This window comes from Monopterus albus, unplaced genomic scaffold, assembly GCF_001952655.1.
Source record: "Monopterus albus unplaced genomic scaffold, M_albus_1.0 scaffold165.1, whole genome shotgun sequence".
Lineage (NCBI taxonomy): Eukaryota > Metazoa > Chordata > Actinopteri > Synbranchiformes > Synbranchidae > Monopterus > Monopterus albus.
In genome coordinates, this window is record NW_018128045.1 from 68,662 (window position 1) to 84,584 (window position 15,923).

Below are 15,923 nucleotides of genomic sequence, written 5' to 3' on the forward strand. Positions count from 1 at the left end.
TGATTCCTGCTCTGATCCTGTTTGTGTCATTTGTTTTTACTTTACCTACATTCTTACCTCCTCAGGCCCCTTTTTCCATGAGCTGCCATTTTCCATCCAGCCACTAGATGTCCCTGGACTTTCCCTCCAGTCACCTGACCTTTCCCTCTAAGTCACACACCTGCTCCCAGTTTCCTCATCTGTTCTCTTATTATTATAACTGGACAGTTCCACCTGCTCACTGCCAGGTTCTTTATGTTTGTTGTGGACTTTCAGCTTGCCAAGGCATCACTTCCTGTCACGTGAATCTGAGCAAAACTGTCTTAGAACAAGACTCACATTCCCCTACAGTATTTAGATTGGAGCATCTTTGTGTTACCATGTTTTGGGTCCTGGGTTTTTGAGGGGTTTTATTGTAATACCCACTTATCACCAGCAGAGGTCAGTACAGCTCACAGGCTACAGTGTCAAAGTTGGTGGAAGCCCTCAGAAAGTAAAGCTTTTTGTTGATTTTCATGTGACAAGAAGTGAATCCGCCCTGCGATGGATTGGCGCCCTGTCCAGGGTGTACCCCGCCTTCGCCCGATTGCCGGCCGGGATTGGCTCCGGCCCCCCCGCGACCCCGTTCAGGGATTAAGCGGTAGAAAATGAATGAATGAATGAATGAAGTGAATCCACTCTCTGCAGCAAAAAGATGTCAAGTATTAATGCTCTGCTGCTATTTCCTGTTTTTAAAACGTAAAATTAGGAAGATTGGTGTTTTTGTAACACAGGGAGAGATATACCACCACCAGTTATAGATAAAATAGGAGTTATATGATTTCAGTGTTTAGCCACATCCCCTCCAGTTATAAATGGTGAATGTCATGGATGGAAAGGGTAAAAAAATTGATTTTGAGGTAATAATGTAACTTTTTGATTAAGACTATATTTTGTTTAGTATGGTATTGTAGAAAAAAAATCATATGACTTGGATTAAATTTATTGTAGTTTCTCAGGAATTTTCCCCTTGCTAATTTCAAACAGCTAAACAATGGCTGACAGGGCTGGGTTGTATCAGACCTGGTAAAAAGTGTTACAACCATCCACCCCTGTACAACTAAGAACACTGTTTTGGTCATTTTACAGAAAACCTAGGCAGTGGAAAATCAAGACTTACAGAGGCGTGTCTGCCAGAGTTTGTAAAAAAAAAAATAAATAAAATCCAAAAAAGTGGCTAAAATGTGGCAATCTGCTTTCTGGGACCGCTGATTATTGTAATTGTGGCATGTGTAAAAGGTTTGTACACCCTCAGAAGTTCTCAAAGTTTCTGCCACAATCACTGTTTCATTATCAAACTTTGCGAAGTAGAAAATAGCAGAGCATCAACTCCCATTTTACTGTTTGCTGCAGGACTGTATCTACTTCTGTGTACTGATTGTCCACACTGAATGTAAAACACAACTATATAGAGCAAAAGAAGCCAGCTCATAAAGAAGTAAAGGGAAAAATATATTACTACACAATAAATCAAAATTCAAAAATGCAGTACCATACAAAACCCTGAGACAGTAAATGTCGTTTGTGCATTAATGTAATGTTTTTATTTGCCACAAGGTGACTGATTTCTCTGCTCCACTTTAATTCCCGTTATTGTACAAACCCTATTTCCAAAAAAGTAGGGACATTTCCGAAATGCAATAAACTCTAAAATCTCGAATTTGTTATTCCCTTGAACCTTTATTTAACAGAAGCACAAGAAAAGGTTTTTACTGACCAACTTATTTACATTTTGTAAATATAAACAAATTTAGAATTTGCCTGCAACACACTTTGCTGTTTATATTTGAATGATTCCTATATCAATTTTCTCATTTTTGTTGTTTGCATAGTTGTCATGTTTTATTTATAATGCATAAAAGTCTATTTGCACTGAAGAGATGTACTTATATTGTTAAAAATGCAACAAACTTACATGATGTATGAAAAGGTTTTTATTGAAATCTAACAGGAGACCACAGCTTTACTGACACATTAACCAAAAAAAAAAATAAAAACCTCAAAAATACTGCTCAGAGTAACACATTAACAGTACAGTTTGAGTTTGTAACAGAACCAGCCTTCAACTGAAATGTTTCTGACAGGCTAATAACACTAGAGGGTGTTTTTACACAAGCAATCTGTCTTAAGTGTCTTTATCTCACATTAATACTGACTAACACAGGCATCATCAGAGTTTTAAAATGAAAGGGCCTCTGGACTTCCTCCTCGGACCTCAGTGGTAGCTCCTGTAGGTGTGGATCTTGCGGCTGACAGTGCGGGCGAGCCGGTCGACGGCCTTGCCGACCTGTCCCAGTTCCTTCTGCTGCGTCAGCCCCTCAATGTTTCCGCTGTACCACAGCACCCACCCGGCCAGAGACATCAGCACGAACAGAGCCCCTGCACAGTGTGCCACCAACATTTATTAACAGGGCTGCAAATAATGATCATTTTCATTATACTCTGATAATTACTACTGCCACTGAATGTATTTATATGCATTTACTGACTTATGACTGAGTTTACAATAATTTACACCATCATGTTGTGCAGTGCAATATCTACTAAGTCATCAGACCTCCATCCTCCAAAACATAGTCTGGAAAAAACTTCCATTAAATTTGTTGTTTCCTCTTCTCTAGTTTTCTAGCATTTTAACCCTTCAAGTTTTATTTTTAGCTGCAGGTTAAGGCAGAGACAAACACACCAGTATAGACCAGTAAATCTCCAAAGTCCTGTCCTTTGATCTCCAGAGGGGCGAAGACTCCCACCAGCAGAGCAGCTCCTCCCACTAAATCCATCAACACAGCAAAGGCCAGGGCAAGTTTACAGTGGAACAGGCCGGTACACATCCTGTGAGGGGAGGGGATGGACTATTATTACCTGTTATCAAGGTGAACTGCAGGTACAGAAACATGTCAGAGCTGCAGCTGCTGTAGTGTCACGTACTGTCGGACTGATGCATCCATCAGCTTAGTTCAGAAAATGTGCAGTCAAATTGTTCTCACCTTGTTTAAAAGCAGGTTTCAGAGGTTTTACACACAACCAAGGGATCAAACTCTGACTTATTTTAATGAAAAGGTATGTGTGGATTGACATTTCAAACCTTATCATAGCACTGGTACAAAATATGAGTAATATCAGTCCAGCTTTTTCTCTACTGATGCCACAATGAGTGTGAAACTGATCCAGTATAGTGAAACCACAGCAGCCCTACTAAGGAAGCATCACAATAGCACACTGACTGGGTGTAACAGGTTCATCAGAAAGCTACATTTACTGTAAAACAACTAACCCACCGACAGAAACTTAATCAGCAACTATTACTGGATGGTTGAACAATGGAATAATGAAATTTTGAGCGAGTTTTGATTCAGCTGAGACTTTATGACACCACAACAGATTTACATTTGGATTTCATTTTCAAATATTTCCAAACAAACCCTGAGGACGTTTGCACCGCTTTGATTAAAAAAAATCTAATATAACAAACAAATAAAAAGAAAAAACCCCGTGAACAAACAATTTCACATCATTAACACTTATGCTTAGACTCACGTGTTACTCTTGTTTGTTCTGCAGCATTTAAGTCTTTAATTTCACGTTTTCTTCCGACCGGGCAGTTCTTCCTCTCTTCCGCGTTTACCTTCTTCGGCACCCCCACCTACCTGCCCCCAGGTGTTGTTGTTGTTCATTTTTCCTCTTCATTTGAGGTTTATTGGCGGTTGGCAAACAACGAGTTGGCACATCACCGCCACCAAGTGGTGAGAAGTGTGTATCAAGAAGCTGGTATTAACAATAAGCCCCCCAGGTGTTTCCGGTCAGAGCTTCTTCTATGATTTAACATATTTTAAGAAAAAAACACTGAAATTTTATAAAAGCAAAGCAAGTATATTCAAAATTAAACATTTTAGCTAACTTTAGAAAATACGTGGCCTAATTTATTGCCTTGTTTTCCTTTTTACAAGATTTTATTTCCTATTTTGATGTACTTTTGTAAACACTATGACTACACTTTCCTCTACAATGTTAGCAGTTTAGCTGTGATGAAATAAAAATCTGTTTCATACGAAAAGCCAGACAAAAATAGCATGTATATAATTATATGTTATAACTAGCCAATATAAAGGCTGCTTTTGAAAACTAAAGGTAGGCAGTAGACGTCTGGGAATATGAAATCTTATTACGACATGGTTGATTTAGTTTACACTTTGAGAAAAATGGAAATCTTTGAGGTAATAAAACTTTTAGAGAACATAAATTGTCTTCTTCTTCTTCTCATCGGCCTTCTTCTTTTAATGTCGACGCATTATCGCCACCAACTGTTGTGTAACAAAAACAGATATATCCTTGTTACTTGTCCTGTTTTATGGATTTAAAAAATAGAATTTCCAAAATGTGTTGCTGTCAGAGGTGAGACGACGCCACCGTTCTGCGCATGTGTGAGTCAAACCGAGCTGAGCGCGTGCACCTGTTGGCGCCACTTATAATCAGGTAATTGCGGCAGAAAGTGACGGATGTGGGTAGACGAGCTGCAGCAGTGGCTGGCTTCACGCTGTATTACAGAAGTATAACTGAACACAGAATTAATAAGAAGTTGATCCAAACGTGCGAGTCGTCCCTCACCAGTAGTGCTGATCCGACAGAGGCTTCAGCCATGAATCCTCCAGCCACCAGAGAGGAGGCAACCCCGCCAGGTGACAGCTACACTTTTAAATGGCGTATTCACGGTGCGCAGCAAACGTCCTAAAGTCACCGGGTGCATTCAAGTAACTTTTAAGCGCAGTAATTAGCCAATATAGTGTTTGGTTATAGAGTCGACTGTAAAGAGCCAGTTGACTAAAACGCAATTCACAAGGAAGAGAGAAGTTATTTCTTTTTGTTCAGGGCTGTGGTTGCATTTCTGGAGCTCCGGCTCAACAAATCACTTCCAGTTTTTAACCTGCGCCATAAATGTCATTATAACTGAAAGGCCAAATATGTAACGTAGTTGTAAAGACTGCGCATCCCAGTCTTTCAGTGTTATGACTGTTTTACTGAGGTTCTGTTTTCTTGTTTTATTTCCATGTAACTTGTTTTTTATTATGTAAAGCACGTATATGAATAACTTTGGTAAGTTATAACGCTATTAAATGTATTTTCAGCTAATTCTATTATATATAAAACATTTAGTCATTAATTACCCACATTAAGCTACAACTCTGTCCTGAAATAAAAATGCCAACACATTCTGTGGTTTCAGTTTCTCCATTGGGAGGGTTTTTCTTTTCATTTTCTTAGTTGTGTAACACTTGTGGGGTTTGACCTGTTGGAACATTTGAAGACTTCACCTTCAGCTCTGGAGAACTCTGATGTTTTGTGTGGTTTTTATAGGGTTTCCCTCAGGAACTGGTTTTTCAGTGGTACTAGGCCACACAGATCCTGATCCTGATCAGTTTAATCAACAGCCTATATTATGGGTAGACACATTAAATATATGGCATCTTCTGCAGGAAAATAGAAACTCTGCTCTTTTAATTTTCATAGTGGTAGTGGAGGTTGTCTTTATTTCATGCTATGGAAATTATATTTAAATCAACTAACATTGTTTTTGTCAGAGCACTACCTGCCAAGACCATCAGCAGCAGGAGGTGGAGGTTTGTATCTGGATGCCTATGAGGTCTCTTTTCCTCTGGAGGAGAGTATCGAGAGACCACCTGCATATCACGTGAACCAGGGCCATCAGGTGATGGACGGTACGCCACATCTACTACACATGAGCACTTTTATTATTGACATAATGCGGAGGGTTCAGTTTGCTGCTGATGCCACTTATGCTACTCAACAGTTTTTTAAAACTCTAAAACAAGCCATGGACATTATTGGGTAGAACACCTGCTTGTAAAATGCCCAGCCATCGATTCCTCTGTTGTTTCCTTCTGTTCCTTTGTTTTCCTCCATGTTTAAGAATTAGATTTTTCCTTTTTGCTCCTCATTATTGTTAAGATGCAAAGTTAATGTTTCTTTTTTTACAGAAAACCATGTTAACATTGTGAACCACTCCAGATATCTTTTATCCAAATGAAGCAGAGAATGCTGCCTTGTAAAATGTGTGGTTTGTACTTGTTCACCTTTAGTCTAGACTGGGGTTTAGGAGAATCGACCTTGCGTTTTCCTATATATATATCATGTGCATATATGGAAATGACCTTAAACCTGAACCTGTGTCTGCTGTGATCATAGCTGGTGCTGATGCAGGCCCACCACAGTTTTTTCACTGGAGTCATGTAACAGTATGATGCTGCAGTGACTAAAGCAATGACTGAAGGAACATTTTCTTTAAAAAAAAAAAGTTTAAATAAGATTTTTTCTCTCTTCCTCCTGCAGAGCCTGGGGTGCAGGAGTCCCCTCATTCTCCATATAGCCCTTTCATCCTGGTCTCTAACCTGCGAGCTCACCTGTACGTCGCTCTGGAGAAGAACGTCTGGCTGCAGAAGCGCATTGAGGAGCTGGAGGAGGAACGCAACTTCCTGCGCTGTCAACTGGACCGCTTCATCGTCAGCATGAGGAGTCCGGAGGGTGAGATGTCATGAAAAACTCATTCTTTTGAAATGAGGGTTCATAACATTTGTAATTTTCTTGGTAATATTATTTTTATTTTATTTTAGATGTTATTGTTAATGTCACTGTGGCTACTACGATTACACACAGTTACAGATTGGTGTGCAGATGCCCAGCGTGCCGTGAAGCTCCAGCCTGCCAGCCCTCCCTCCCCTCCATCCCCCATGACCACCAGGTCTGGAATGACCCTCAAACGCCTACCGGGGGCTGGGTCTCGGACCCGCCGCAGCACTGCCGTCCCTGGTGAGGAAGCTGGAGACACTATCTTTTTCTTTCTTTTTGTTAGGAATATTAAACTGTGCATTTTTCAAGGCCACTGGGCAGGTTTCACCTGTAAACCCCTGTTTGTGGTGGACTTTTCATGGCTTCAGTTAAACAGGAGTTTCATCTGGAGGAGGATAAATACTACACTGAGGATGAGTACCTGGAAGAGGAGGAGGAGGAAGATGAAGATGAAGATTCATCAGTGGAGAAGGGCTCAAAGAAGAAGAGCAGAGGGCGAGCCGGTGGAGAGCCGAGGATGAAGATGAGGAGGATCTTCAGGATCACCCACGGGAGGGAGAGGCAAAGAGGTGAGGGTCCTGTGTCATCCAAGACTGTTTTGGTTTGTTAAATACACAAAATGATTTGTCCTGCAGATGAAATAAATTAGGAAAAGCCTCTGAGTGTATTCAGACATGTTTGCATCTGAAGTCAAGTAAAGATGCAAGTGAACGCAAACTGATGTAGATCTGCTCTGGGTGGTGTGAATGGTTGCACTCAAGGGAAAAGACTGGTTCTGCTGAAGAACCAGAGCCACGGGAACGTGTTTGCAGGCAGAGCGGCAGCGCTCTCAACCAACACTAAACTTTTCCTTGTCCTTGTATTAGGAATGTTATTTAATGTTACTGTTATTCTACTATAATATCACTTCAGTGACAAGCAGTAGTTTGTGACAATAATAAAATAGTAAAGATTGTGCTTTAATAATCACAGGCATAAACCCGCAACAGTTCATAAAGAGCCCGAGTCAGGACAGGGCAGAAACAACCTAGGTCTCACAAGAACAGCACCAGTTATGTCAACAACTCAGTACTGTCATAAAATCTGAGAAAACACAAGCAAGTCCTTCATAAAAACAACTTTTCAGGAGAGAGACTTGGAATATTATTGCTACTTTATTACTAAACACTTATATTTTCAGAAAAGTAGGCTATGCTGAACATTCCTACAGCATACAACCAAAACACACCAGTCAACAATCAGATTCAATTCAGCAAACCTTCAATAAAACACTAAAATCAATAAAGTACAATTGACTGTGGTGAACCTTATCACCACTGATGGGGTGGTAGTTAGGTAGTGTGATTCCTTGTGGTAATGGTAAGTTAAAAAAAATAAAGTGTTTAATTTAAGATGAAGACATTCTAAGAAACATGGTGAAATAAAGAAGAAGAAAAAATAAAACATAATAAATAGGCCTGTGTTACATCTCCAAACACTTAGCAGCTGCACTTCCAGCAGCTGTGTGAAGAACAGAGGGGTTATATGCACAGTGCTCATACGTCCCTGCTCTCTCTTGTTTATTTAGTTAAAGACCCAGACGGGGTTCTGATCCGTTACAAGAAGATCCTGTCCACATACCAGCGGGTGAGGAGCATGTCCCGAGCCTTCCAGATCCACGGAGTCGACCGAAACACCATGGCCTCCACTTCCCCCATCGCCGAACTGCTGCTGGTGGCTCCAGAGAAGGTCTGACCCGCCTCCTTTTCTTGATGACGACAGTATCAGTGTCAGTGATGCGCTGCCTGTAAAGCAATAGACAAAACTACACATTAAATTTCATGATTATTATAGGAGCAGTAAAGGGAATTGTTAATGCTGATCCAGTTCTAATACACATTTGTTTTATGCTACATGTATACAGTATGTAACGATTATTGGCTAAACAATTTTTAGACAATAGCTGCTGAACTCAACAGAATTTGAGATCTAGAAAAAATCAACATAAACATGAAATGAGAAAATAACACGAGAGCAGCTCATGAGCCCTGACAAGTACAAAACACCCTGCAGATGCCCTGAAGAGACTGTACACTGCTGCCACTCACTAGGCTGTGGGCTCATGTTAGGGGTGGAGATGATGATGGTGATCCACTTTAGGGGGGGTGTGAAAATTTGAGGGATCCGTCTTGTTAGCCGCTAGGTAGCAGCAGAGGAATGCAGCTGTTCAGAAACCTTTTCCAACAAAAAGTTGTTCTCTTACGACCATCTGTCCAGCACAGGATTATAGCCAGCTGACTGACATTTTAACACATTAATGGCCTCATCTCCTGCAGGTGTCAGAGGTTGGGGAGTTTGATGCTTCGAAGGAGAAACTTTTGGATTACGCCCGCCGCTGCTACAAGACCATGGACGACCAGACACACACCAAGGTACAGGCCATGAAGAAGACTCACAAGCTGCTGCCGATCTCGTACAGGTTCAGAAACTGAGAAGCAGGATGGCGGAGGGAGAAAACAGTCAAGGGAATGGATTAATTTACTGTGAATACAGCGGTGGATTTTTGCCATCAAGCTGCTTGATTTATGTAAATGTGTGATTTTGTTTATCCCCTTCCTTTTATTTATTGTGCAGGTTTTTCCTCTTTTTTTGTTGTATTTCACATTGTGGTTTTCATTTACCTCAATAATTACACTGTACCTTAACTAGAAGATGCAGTATGTTGTGAATAACAATGTCCTTGAAAACAAGCAGACTGATTTTTTTTTTTCTCATGCCTGCAAACATTTAATATAGCAGGTATGAAAGTAGTCAAGGACTAAATGTGTCATTTACGACAAAGATTTGTGAAGTATATTTTGCTGTACCAGTGTTTACAAATGGCAGATAATTTATTTCAGCTCCTTTTTTCTATTATATGAGAGGGAATTAAGTATGTTCTTCATCGTTGACTCGGTTTTATACTTGCTTTCACACTGAACAATACATGCTCATACATCTCGTGCCTAATTTACACAGTTGCTTAAGTTAGTCACATGGCCATATTGATGATGCTATATTTTTGAAATATGTGATAATAGACTATGTAAAATACAGTATATGGAATGCAAGCAAGTAAATTCACTTAAATGCATGATTGTTTGGGTATTTTTGTACATTCAGGACTCGGTTCATGAGACATGAAAAGTGAGAAGCTCTTTGAGTCCAGCTCGCAAAAGACAATATTAGAGTTAACACCACAGATGGGTTGTTAGCTCAGGAATAATATGCACTAAACTCGATTATGAGTTGCAAGGATTTAGCATTTTCTCTTGTGATATGATAAAATATAACATTTTTTGACTTACAAGGATCCAGACAAGTGATTTACAGATTTTATATAATGTAAGCATTTGTGAAGAAAGAAATCAAACTGAATAACATGGCTGAAAAGATTTTTTTATTATAGTACTATAGTTTATAATAGTTCTTGTGTGCACTTGAAATCATGCACTGTTACTTAGCTTGCTGACTGCAGCTCTCCCTAGTGGAAGAAGGAATAATTGCAACTGTGCAAAACATGAGCGGTTACACAGTAAACTGACCATGAAGCACAACAAGCAGCCTATCACCTCACATCAGTGCTGGACTCACTAATGTTATTGTTGAGGCTGCAGTCACATTCAGCATGCTGTCTGTTACAGCAACAGATCAGTGTGCATGGTTTACGTCCACTTTGAATTAAAAGGCTAATATTTTTCTGTGAAATATAGTGGAGTACAGTCTAAAGTTGCATGATAAGGAAAAAGTGAGTGGAGAATGTGAGTAAATACACTTATGTATGTACTATATACGTAGTTACGTTTTTTATCATATTGTCAAATAAAGTTTTAAAAGAACAGGGTACATGAAAAATAAACGCTGACCTCTTAGAACAATAATAAACGAATCCGTAGTGTTATTTTGCTGGGAGGATAAGTAGAAGAGGTGAACTACATTTCCCACAAACGCTAGCGGCCAACACTGAGATTGGGGGGTGTAGTGGAGAGGGGCATAAAACAAAAGTCTGTTTACCCTTTCACCTTTCCATATTATCCAATCATAGCAGGATTTAAACAGGAAGTAGTAAATTCAGCCTGTCTTGGCGGACAGCTAGCTTTAACGAATAGAAGTGCGGGATTATCCGCAGCGGGCCAATTACAGGAAAGATGGGCGGGACTCCTGTCCAACAGGGCATCGGAGGAGGAGGTGTTCCTGGTAGCCATCTTGGATGTGCAGAGTGATTGTTTAGCGAGAGGAATTGGCAAAGTCTTTACGAAATAACCCTTTATACCGAATCTCTGAAGCTTTACCGGAGTGCGGAGACTACAGAAAGAAATCGTAACTCGGAAAAATCGAGGTAAATTAGTTGCAGAGCCCAATGTGATGATTTTCTGTGCCTCACCTCTTACTCTCTCCCCTTTCCAAATTGTGTCTCCCACATCAAATAGCGCAGCCGGTAGGAAGCAGCAGCTCTCCTCACTGACAACACAACAACTAGTAGTCTGTGTGTTTGCTTTAAAACCAGAAAAGCTCAACTTTCTGTGCAGAGCCGTGGGTTGTAACTTGAGCACGGAGTTTGCTTTGAGGAGGTTCTGCTCAGATCTTGGTGCCTACAGGCTGCTCTTGGCATTAGTGATGTTTGCTTTGTTTGTAAACATCCCGGGCTAACAAATGTTTACTCTTCGGTCCCGGGGCACCGCTTGGTTGTTTGGTTTAGCTAGTCCCGAGGTCATTCAAGTTTTTAGATTTGACTACAAAATAACAGAGACACAAACGAGTATCTTCAGTTAGTCCAAACTCGGCTGGGCAGTGTGAATGCGTGTTAACGGGACGAGGGGGCCTGTCTCCAGGTGCGTGCACCTGTGTGCTGAAGTGATGATGATGATGCTAAGGTTTTGCATGTCAAAGCCCAGTTAGTCATCCAGTAAAGCAGTCGCAAAGCTAGAGCATGTAGGTGGGATATGTGTCAGACTGATGTAGCCTAGGATGCCGATCATCCAGAGGCGATACCTTTGCTTTGGTTAGCATGTTTTTAGAGGTGTTGATTTACTTCATGGTGATTTTGCTGGATGTAGTTTTTGTAGAACTGTAGCTGAAGCTAGTGCAGTCTGATACAGCAGTGCAGTAAATCCTACCAGGTGTTACCCTGAGAAATGTTTCTAATATTTAGTCTGGCCTCAAGCTGGACGGAACTGTAGTAACACAAACAGCCTCACTGAATATGAATGCATTGGTTTTAGCATCATGTACCTGATAAACTGTCAGCTGACTGTATATTCTCATGCAATGAAGATTGCACACTGACAGGTTTTGGTAAAATATTTTACATGACACACTGTGGGAAATGTAAAAATGACCTGAGAGAAGTCAACTGGGTGTACAGGCCAATGAAAATATGGCACAGAGAGGTCACACAGCACTGATGATTTGGAACTGGTTCAGATTTCTAAAGCTGGATAAACAGCAAGCTGTGACAAGACAGACAGGAAACACAACAAACCTTTTCCACCATGTGGACGGTGGCATTACCGTCCTGGCACACTGAAAGTCTGAGTCTGCTCCCAGGCTGCAGTGGTCAGGCTGGTACACAGGCGTCTTGTGCTAACGTAAGTTCAGACCCAGCAGCAATTGCTTCTGTTGGCCTCTTCAGTCACAGCCTGAAATGAAAATGCCCAGAAAGAAGCAGCTACACAGTGAGGACAGTTTCATATTTTATAGCTAAAGACCAGTGGTGGGAAGAAACTACTTGGAGGTATCTGTACTTTACTTGAGTATCTTCATTTTCTGCTACTTCATACTTCCAGTTTACTACATTTCAGAGGCAAAAACGGTACTTTTTACTGCAATACATGTATTTGATAACTTCAGTTTTCCTTCTGAGGATTAAAACAAAATACGGTATAATTATAAAATGTTGATCCCCGGTGGGAAATTGACAAGCTATGTATGTAAAGTACTTAACATTAGATCCAGCTTTAGTCAAGTCAAGTCAAGATTTTATTTGCCATTTATGCATAAACAGACAGTTTAGGCATATAGGAATTCTTGTGCAGCTCTCCTTTGGAGTCAGGCAAGGAGTCAAAAGCCAGAGAGAACACTTAGTCTTAAAATAAAAATTAAAAAGATTATATAAAGGAAACAAAGCATTAAAACCGCAATACACAAAAATAGGGTAATAGTATTTTCCCCAGTGAACTTCAAGCATCACACTTAGTAATTCACTTCTTAAAATAAAAAAAAAATACATAAAGGCAACCAGGTACCACTTGTAGCATTAAAGTGATGAGCACAATTGTGCATCATTAGTTATAATTCAGTAATATCATCTACTTTAATGCAATGGTTATATTTTTGTACTTTTGTTTAAGTAATATTTTGGATGCAGGGCTTCTACTTGTAGTAACATATGCTGTGGTGCTTTAGGTATTTCATTCACTACCACAAACAACATGATGCCAGTTGGGATGGTGGAAAAACCGGTTTCAGAAGCAAATGAAAAGTGGCTGACTCGAGGTATAAATTCTCAGGATGAAAACATTTTTCATAAACAGTGCTGCCTCAGTTTGATGCGGAGTAAGAGGGACGGTGACAGAGCAGCGTTACACTTTGTCACCTCTACTGACCTGTAGCACAGCTGCACGGGAGCCTCATAGGCATAAATGCGAACTGTGTTGGCAAGAAGTTGTTGATTGAAAAATCAATGATTGTTTTGAGACTGTAACTAATATTGTGATTCTGTAGGATTGAGGCTTAAACTTAAGTTCAGATTGAAATGTTTCTGGTCTTTAAAGGAACCCCCAGGAAATATGTTCCTGTATAACTGTTAGGTTTCCTCAGTCTGTGTGAGGAAAGCATCATAAACACTGTCTTTCTATAAGAAAAGCCTACATTTCATAGTCTGAACTTGATCAGTGACCCACTGCCAAGCATATTATGCAGGTTAAAGGGACTCCTTTTCTCATTAAGCAACATGCTTTCTGTGACTTTACTGAATCCAATGTGGGTCCTTTCCTGAGTTTAAGAGGATCAACTTTTCAGTTCGATGTGATCTCTGCTGTACTGGTAAAGCACATGCTGGGGTCATGAATCACATACACAGGATGGCCTTTGAGAACAGAAATCAATGGTCAAATGTTACTCTGCTCATAGTGATCATTAGCACTGATACAGGTCGCCCACTGTCCCTTTAAGCATGGCATCATCAGGCCATGATGATGTGATGATACTGGGCTACTGTGGCACTCTCATGTTGTCTAAACTGATCTCACTTCTGATTATAAATTGCGGTTTTGGTTTGTAGGGCTCAGTTAGTAAACTCAGTGCCTCTGATTCTGACTGAAATGTGTCTGTACTGAAAAATGTAGAGAACTGTCAAACATAGCCTGACTGATTTTTGACACTGATATTGATATGACTCTAATAATATGTCAGCTGATATTAATTTTCTTTTCAAAACCAGTGACATAAACATCTTGACAAAGTCATCTTAAATTAGCATTTTAATAGCTGGCCCCAAGATGAGCACAAGGCGGATGGGGTCCCTCTGCAGTGAGCTGATAGTGACATGTTTCGGTTCATGTATTGAAAGTTGGCATGGTGTATTGGTTCTTTGACCTGATATTTCCTGATAGAAATCACATTTTTACAGATTTACTGCTGCTTGTGTTTAGGCATTTGAGAATGTGTTTATGGTGAGGAATGAAGATGTGTCAGTAAAAAGTTTTATTTCATTCATTGACAACTGTAAAGACAAACTAGGTGCCATGACAGATACTGTATGTTTTGCACATTTGGCACTAGACAATCTTCTTTCTGATTGTGAAATAAAGTGCTCCCAAACTTTAGACGGCTTTGGTCGACCACTTTTTTCTGCTGTAACCATGCACACTACTGTCCACTGCTTTCATACGCCACACTGATGTAGTCACCCAGTCGCTGACCCCGTCGTCTCACACAGTTGTGTGACTAGTCCCAGCTAATCGACAATTACATTTGCTGCCAACTATTTATATTATCATTTTTCATTGGTTTTGCAGCCCTATGAGTGACCCCTTTATTTTTTAATTTCCACTCATTTATTCAGGAGTTTTCTTTCATTGCTCATTCACCAGCGTCCAAACATCAGTGATTTACATCAGAATCAGCAGTTCAAATAAGTGCATATGATCACAACCCAGCGTGCCTGCACACTAAAGCACCCAGGCTGTAGAAATGGGGCATCACATGCAACATGTCCAGACCTGTTCCCTGAAGGGTCTAGAAAAATGTAGAAATCATCAGGTGATGTATACACTGAGCAGGAAGGTTTAGGGAAAGTAGATAAACCAGATAAATGACTTTATTACATATGAGATGATGCCCAGATAACAACACAGATCTATAGAATAGGCATTAAGGTGTGTAAAGGGTGTTTCTTTTAGTTACAGCGTCAGATTCCTGTGGAGACATTAGGGAGGATAAAGGTCAGGCTCAGCTGCTGAGCCAGACCTTTGGATTTGGTTAACTGCTAATAAGAATGGTCTGCATCTTTCTCCCTGTTAGTCCCCAGTGCTTCCTCTTTCACATCTTGTCATCAGTCTGTTTTTCTTTGTAGATAGTTCTTCAATTCAGCTGCTTTTTACTTACAGTATAGGCTATATGCTCTGCATATGAAAAATCACATCTGCCGAGGTGTTTATTAATATGCACTGTCCCAGTTACACTAACAGATGCATTAATGACCTTTTTTGTCTTGTTTTTGCCAGTGAAAGACGGCATGAAGACATCATCCTAGTCATCAGTCATGGCCGATAAAAGGAAACTTCAAGGTGAGGCTTCTGACTGGGGATGTGCATGTGTGTGCCTTTGTTTTACTTACATTGTGATAACTTGTTAACACACTCACATTGTGGGGACTCGGCCATCCTTGTGGGGACCAGCCTCTGGTCCTCCATCACTGAATTCTTGGGTAGCAACATGGTTTAAGGTTAGGGTCAAGGTTAGGTGTTAGGCAAGTAGTGGCTATGGTTAAGGTTAGGATAAGTCTACAGGAAATGAATGTAAGTCAATGTAAAGTCCCCACAAGGAATGAAACACAGCATTGTGTGTGTGTTTGTCGTCTAACACCCGAGTTAATGCACATAAGCAGTAGCATTTGTTGTGGTCTGACCAGGTCCCAGGTGGGCAAGGTTTACCTAAAATTCTGATACAGGAGCGCTACAATCTGGCAAAGTATTTCACAGGTGTAAATTACTTGACTGTGATGGGAAAGTCCCCTGGTGGCATCTTTGTGATAAGCCCCACCCATCTGTTAGGTCGAAGGTCAAAGTGTTTATTTGTCATAT

The 15,923-nt window shown here is 40.5% G+C and overlaps 3 protein-coding genes across 4 annotated transcripts in view; 2 read left to right on the plus strand and 1 right to left on the minus strand.

The window, feature by feature from the left end:
• Nucleotides 1-1,941: 1,941 nt before the first annotated feature.
• Nucleotides 1,942-4,695, minus strand: tmem238a (transmembrane protein 238a). 2 transcript variants are annotated; one of them, XM_020615409.1, is made up of 3 exons: nt 4,624-4,695; nt 2,705-2,850; nt 1,942-2,397 (listed from the first exon to the last, which is right to left on the minus strand). In XM_020615409.1, the coding sequence occupies exons 2-3, from the start codon at nt 2,847-2,849 to the stop codon at nt 2,234-2,236; spliced, it is 309 nt and encodes a 102-aa protein (XP_020471065.1). In that variant the 5' UTR covers nt 2,850; nt 4,624-4,695; the 3' UTR covers nt 1,942-2,233. The 2 variants fall into 2 exon arrangements, with proteins under 2 accessions (XP_020471065.1, XP_020471064.1); XM_020615408.1 differs by lacking the exon at nt 4,624-4,695 and adding an exon at nt 3,556-3,827.
• ccdc106b (coiled-coil domain containing 106b) lies at nt 4,320-9,883 on the plus strand. Its single transcript, XM_020615407.1, has 7 exons — nt 4,320-4,694; nt 5,595-5,732; nt 6,364-6,555; nt 6,688-6,840; nt 6,969-7,169; nt 8,168-8,328; nt 8,916-9,883. Exons 1-7 carry the CDS (start codon nt 4,655-4,657, stop codon nt 9,069-9,071), a joined length of 1,041 nt encoding a protein of 346 aa, XP_020471063.1. The 5' UTR covers nt 4,320-4,654; the 3' UTR covers nt 9,072-9,883.
• An 883-nt stretch (nt 9,884-10,766) lies between these two features.
• Nucleotides 10,767-15,923, plus strand: part of cnot3b (CCR4-NOT transcription complex, subunit 3b) — a 37,004-nt gene continuing 31,847 nt past the window's right edge. Inside the window, exons 1-2 of the mRNA XM_020615442.1 lie at nt 10,767-10,957; nt 15,345-15,407. Coding sequence (XP_020471098.1) covers nt 15,383-15,407 — 25 coding nt within the window. The 5' untranslated portion in view covers nt 10,767-10,957; nt 15,345-15,382. The remainder of the gene's footprint in view (nt 10,958-15,344; nt 15,408-15,923) is intronic.

Bases quoted from the DNA above. Each gene is read 5' to 3' on its own strand.
- ccdc106b (XM_020615407.1), top strand. From the start codon at position 4,655: ATGAATCCTCCAGCCACCAGAGAGGAGGCAACCCCGCCAG. The intron at 4,695-5,594 runs GTGACAGCTACA...TGTTTTTGTCAG, and splicing joins AGAGGAGGCAACCCCGCCAG to AGCACTACCTGCCAAGACCA. The intron at 6,556-6,687 runs GTGAGATGTCAT...GATTACACACAG, and splicing joins CAGCATGAGGAGTCCGGAGG to TTACAGATTGGTGTGCAGAT.
- tmem238a (XM_020615409.1), bottom strand. From the start codon at position 2,849: ATGTGTACCGGCCTGTTCCACTGTAAACTTGCCCTGGCCTTTGCTGTG. The intron at 2,398-2,704 runs GTGTGTTTGTCT...CACACTGTGCAG, and splicing joins AGATTTACTGGTCTATACTG to GGGCTCTGTTCGTGCTGATG.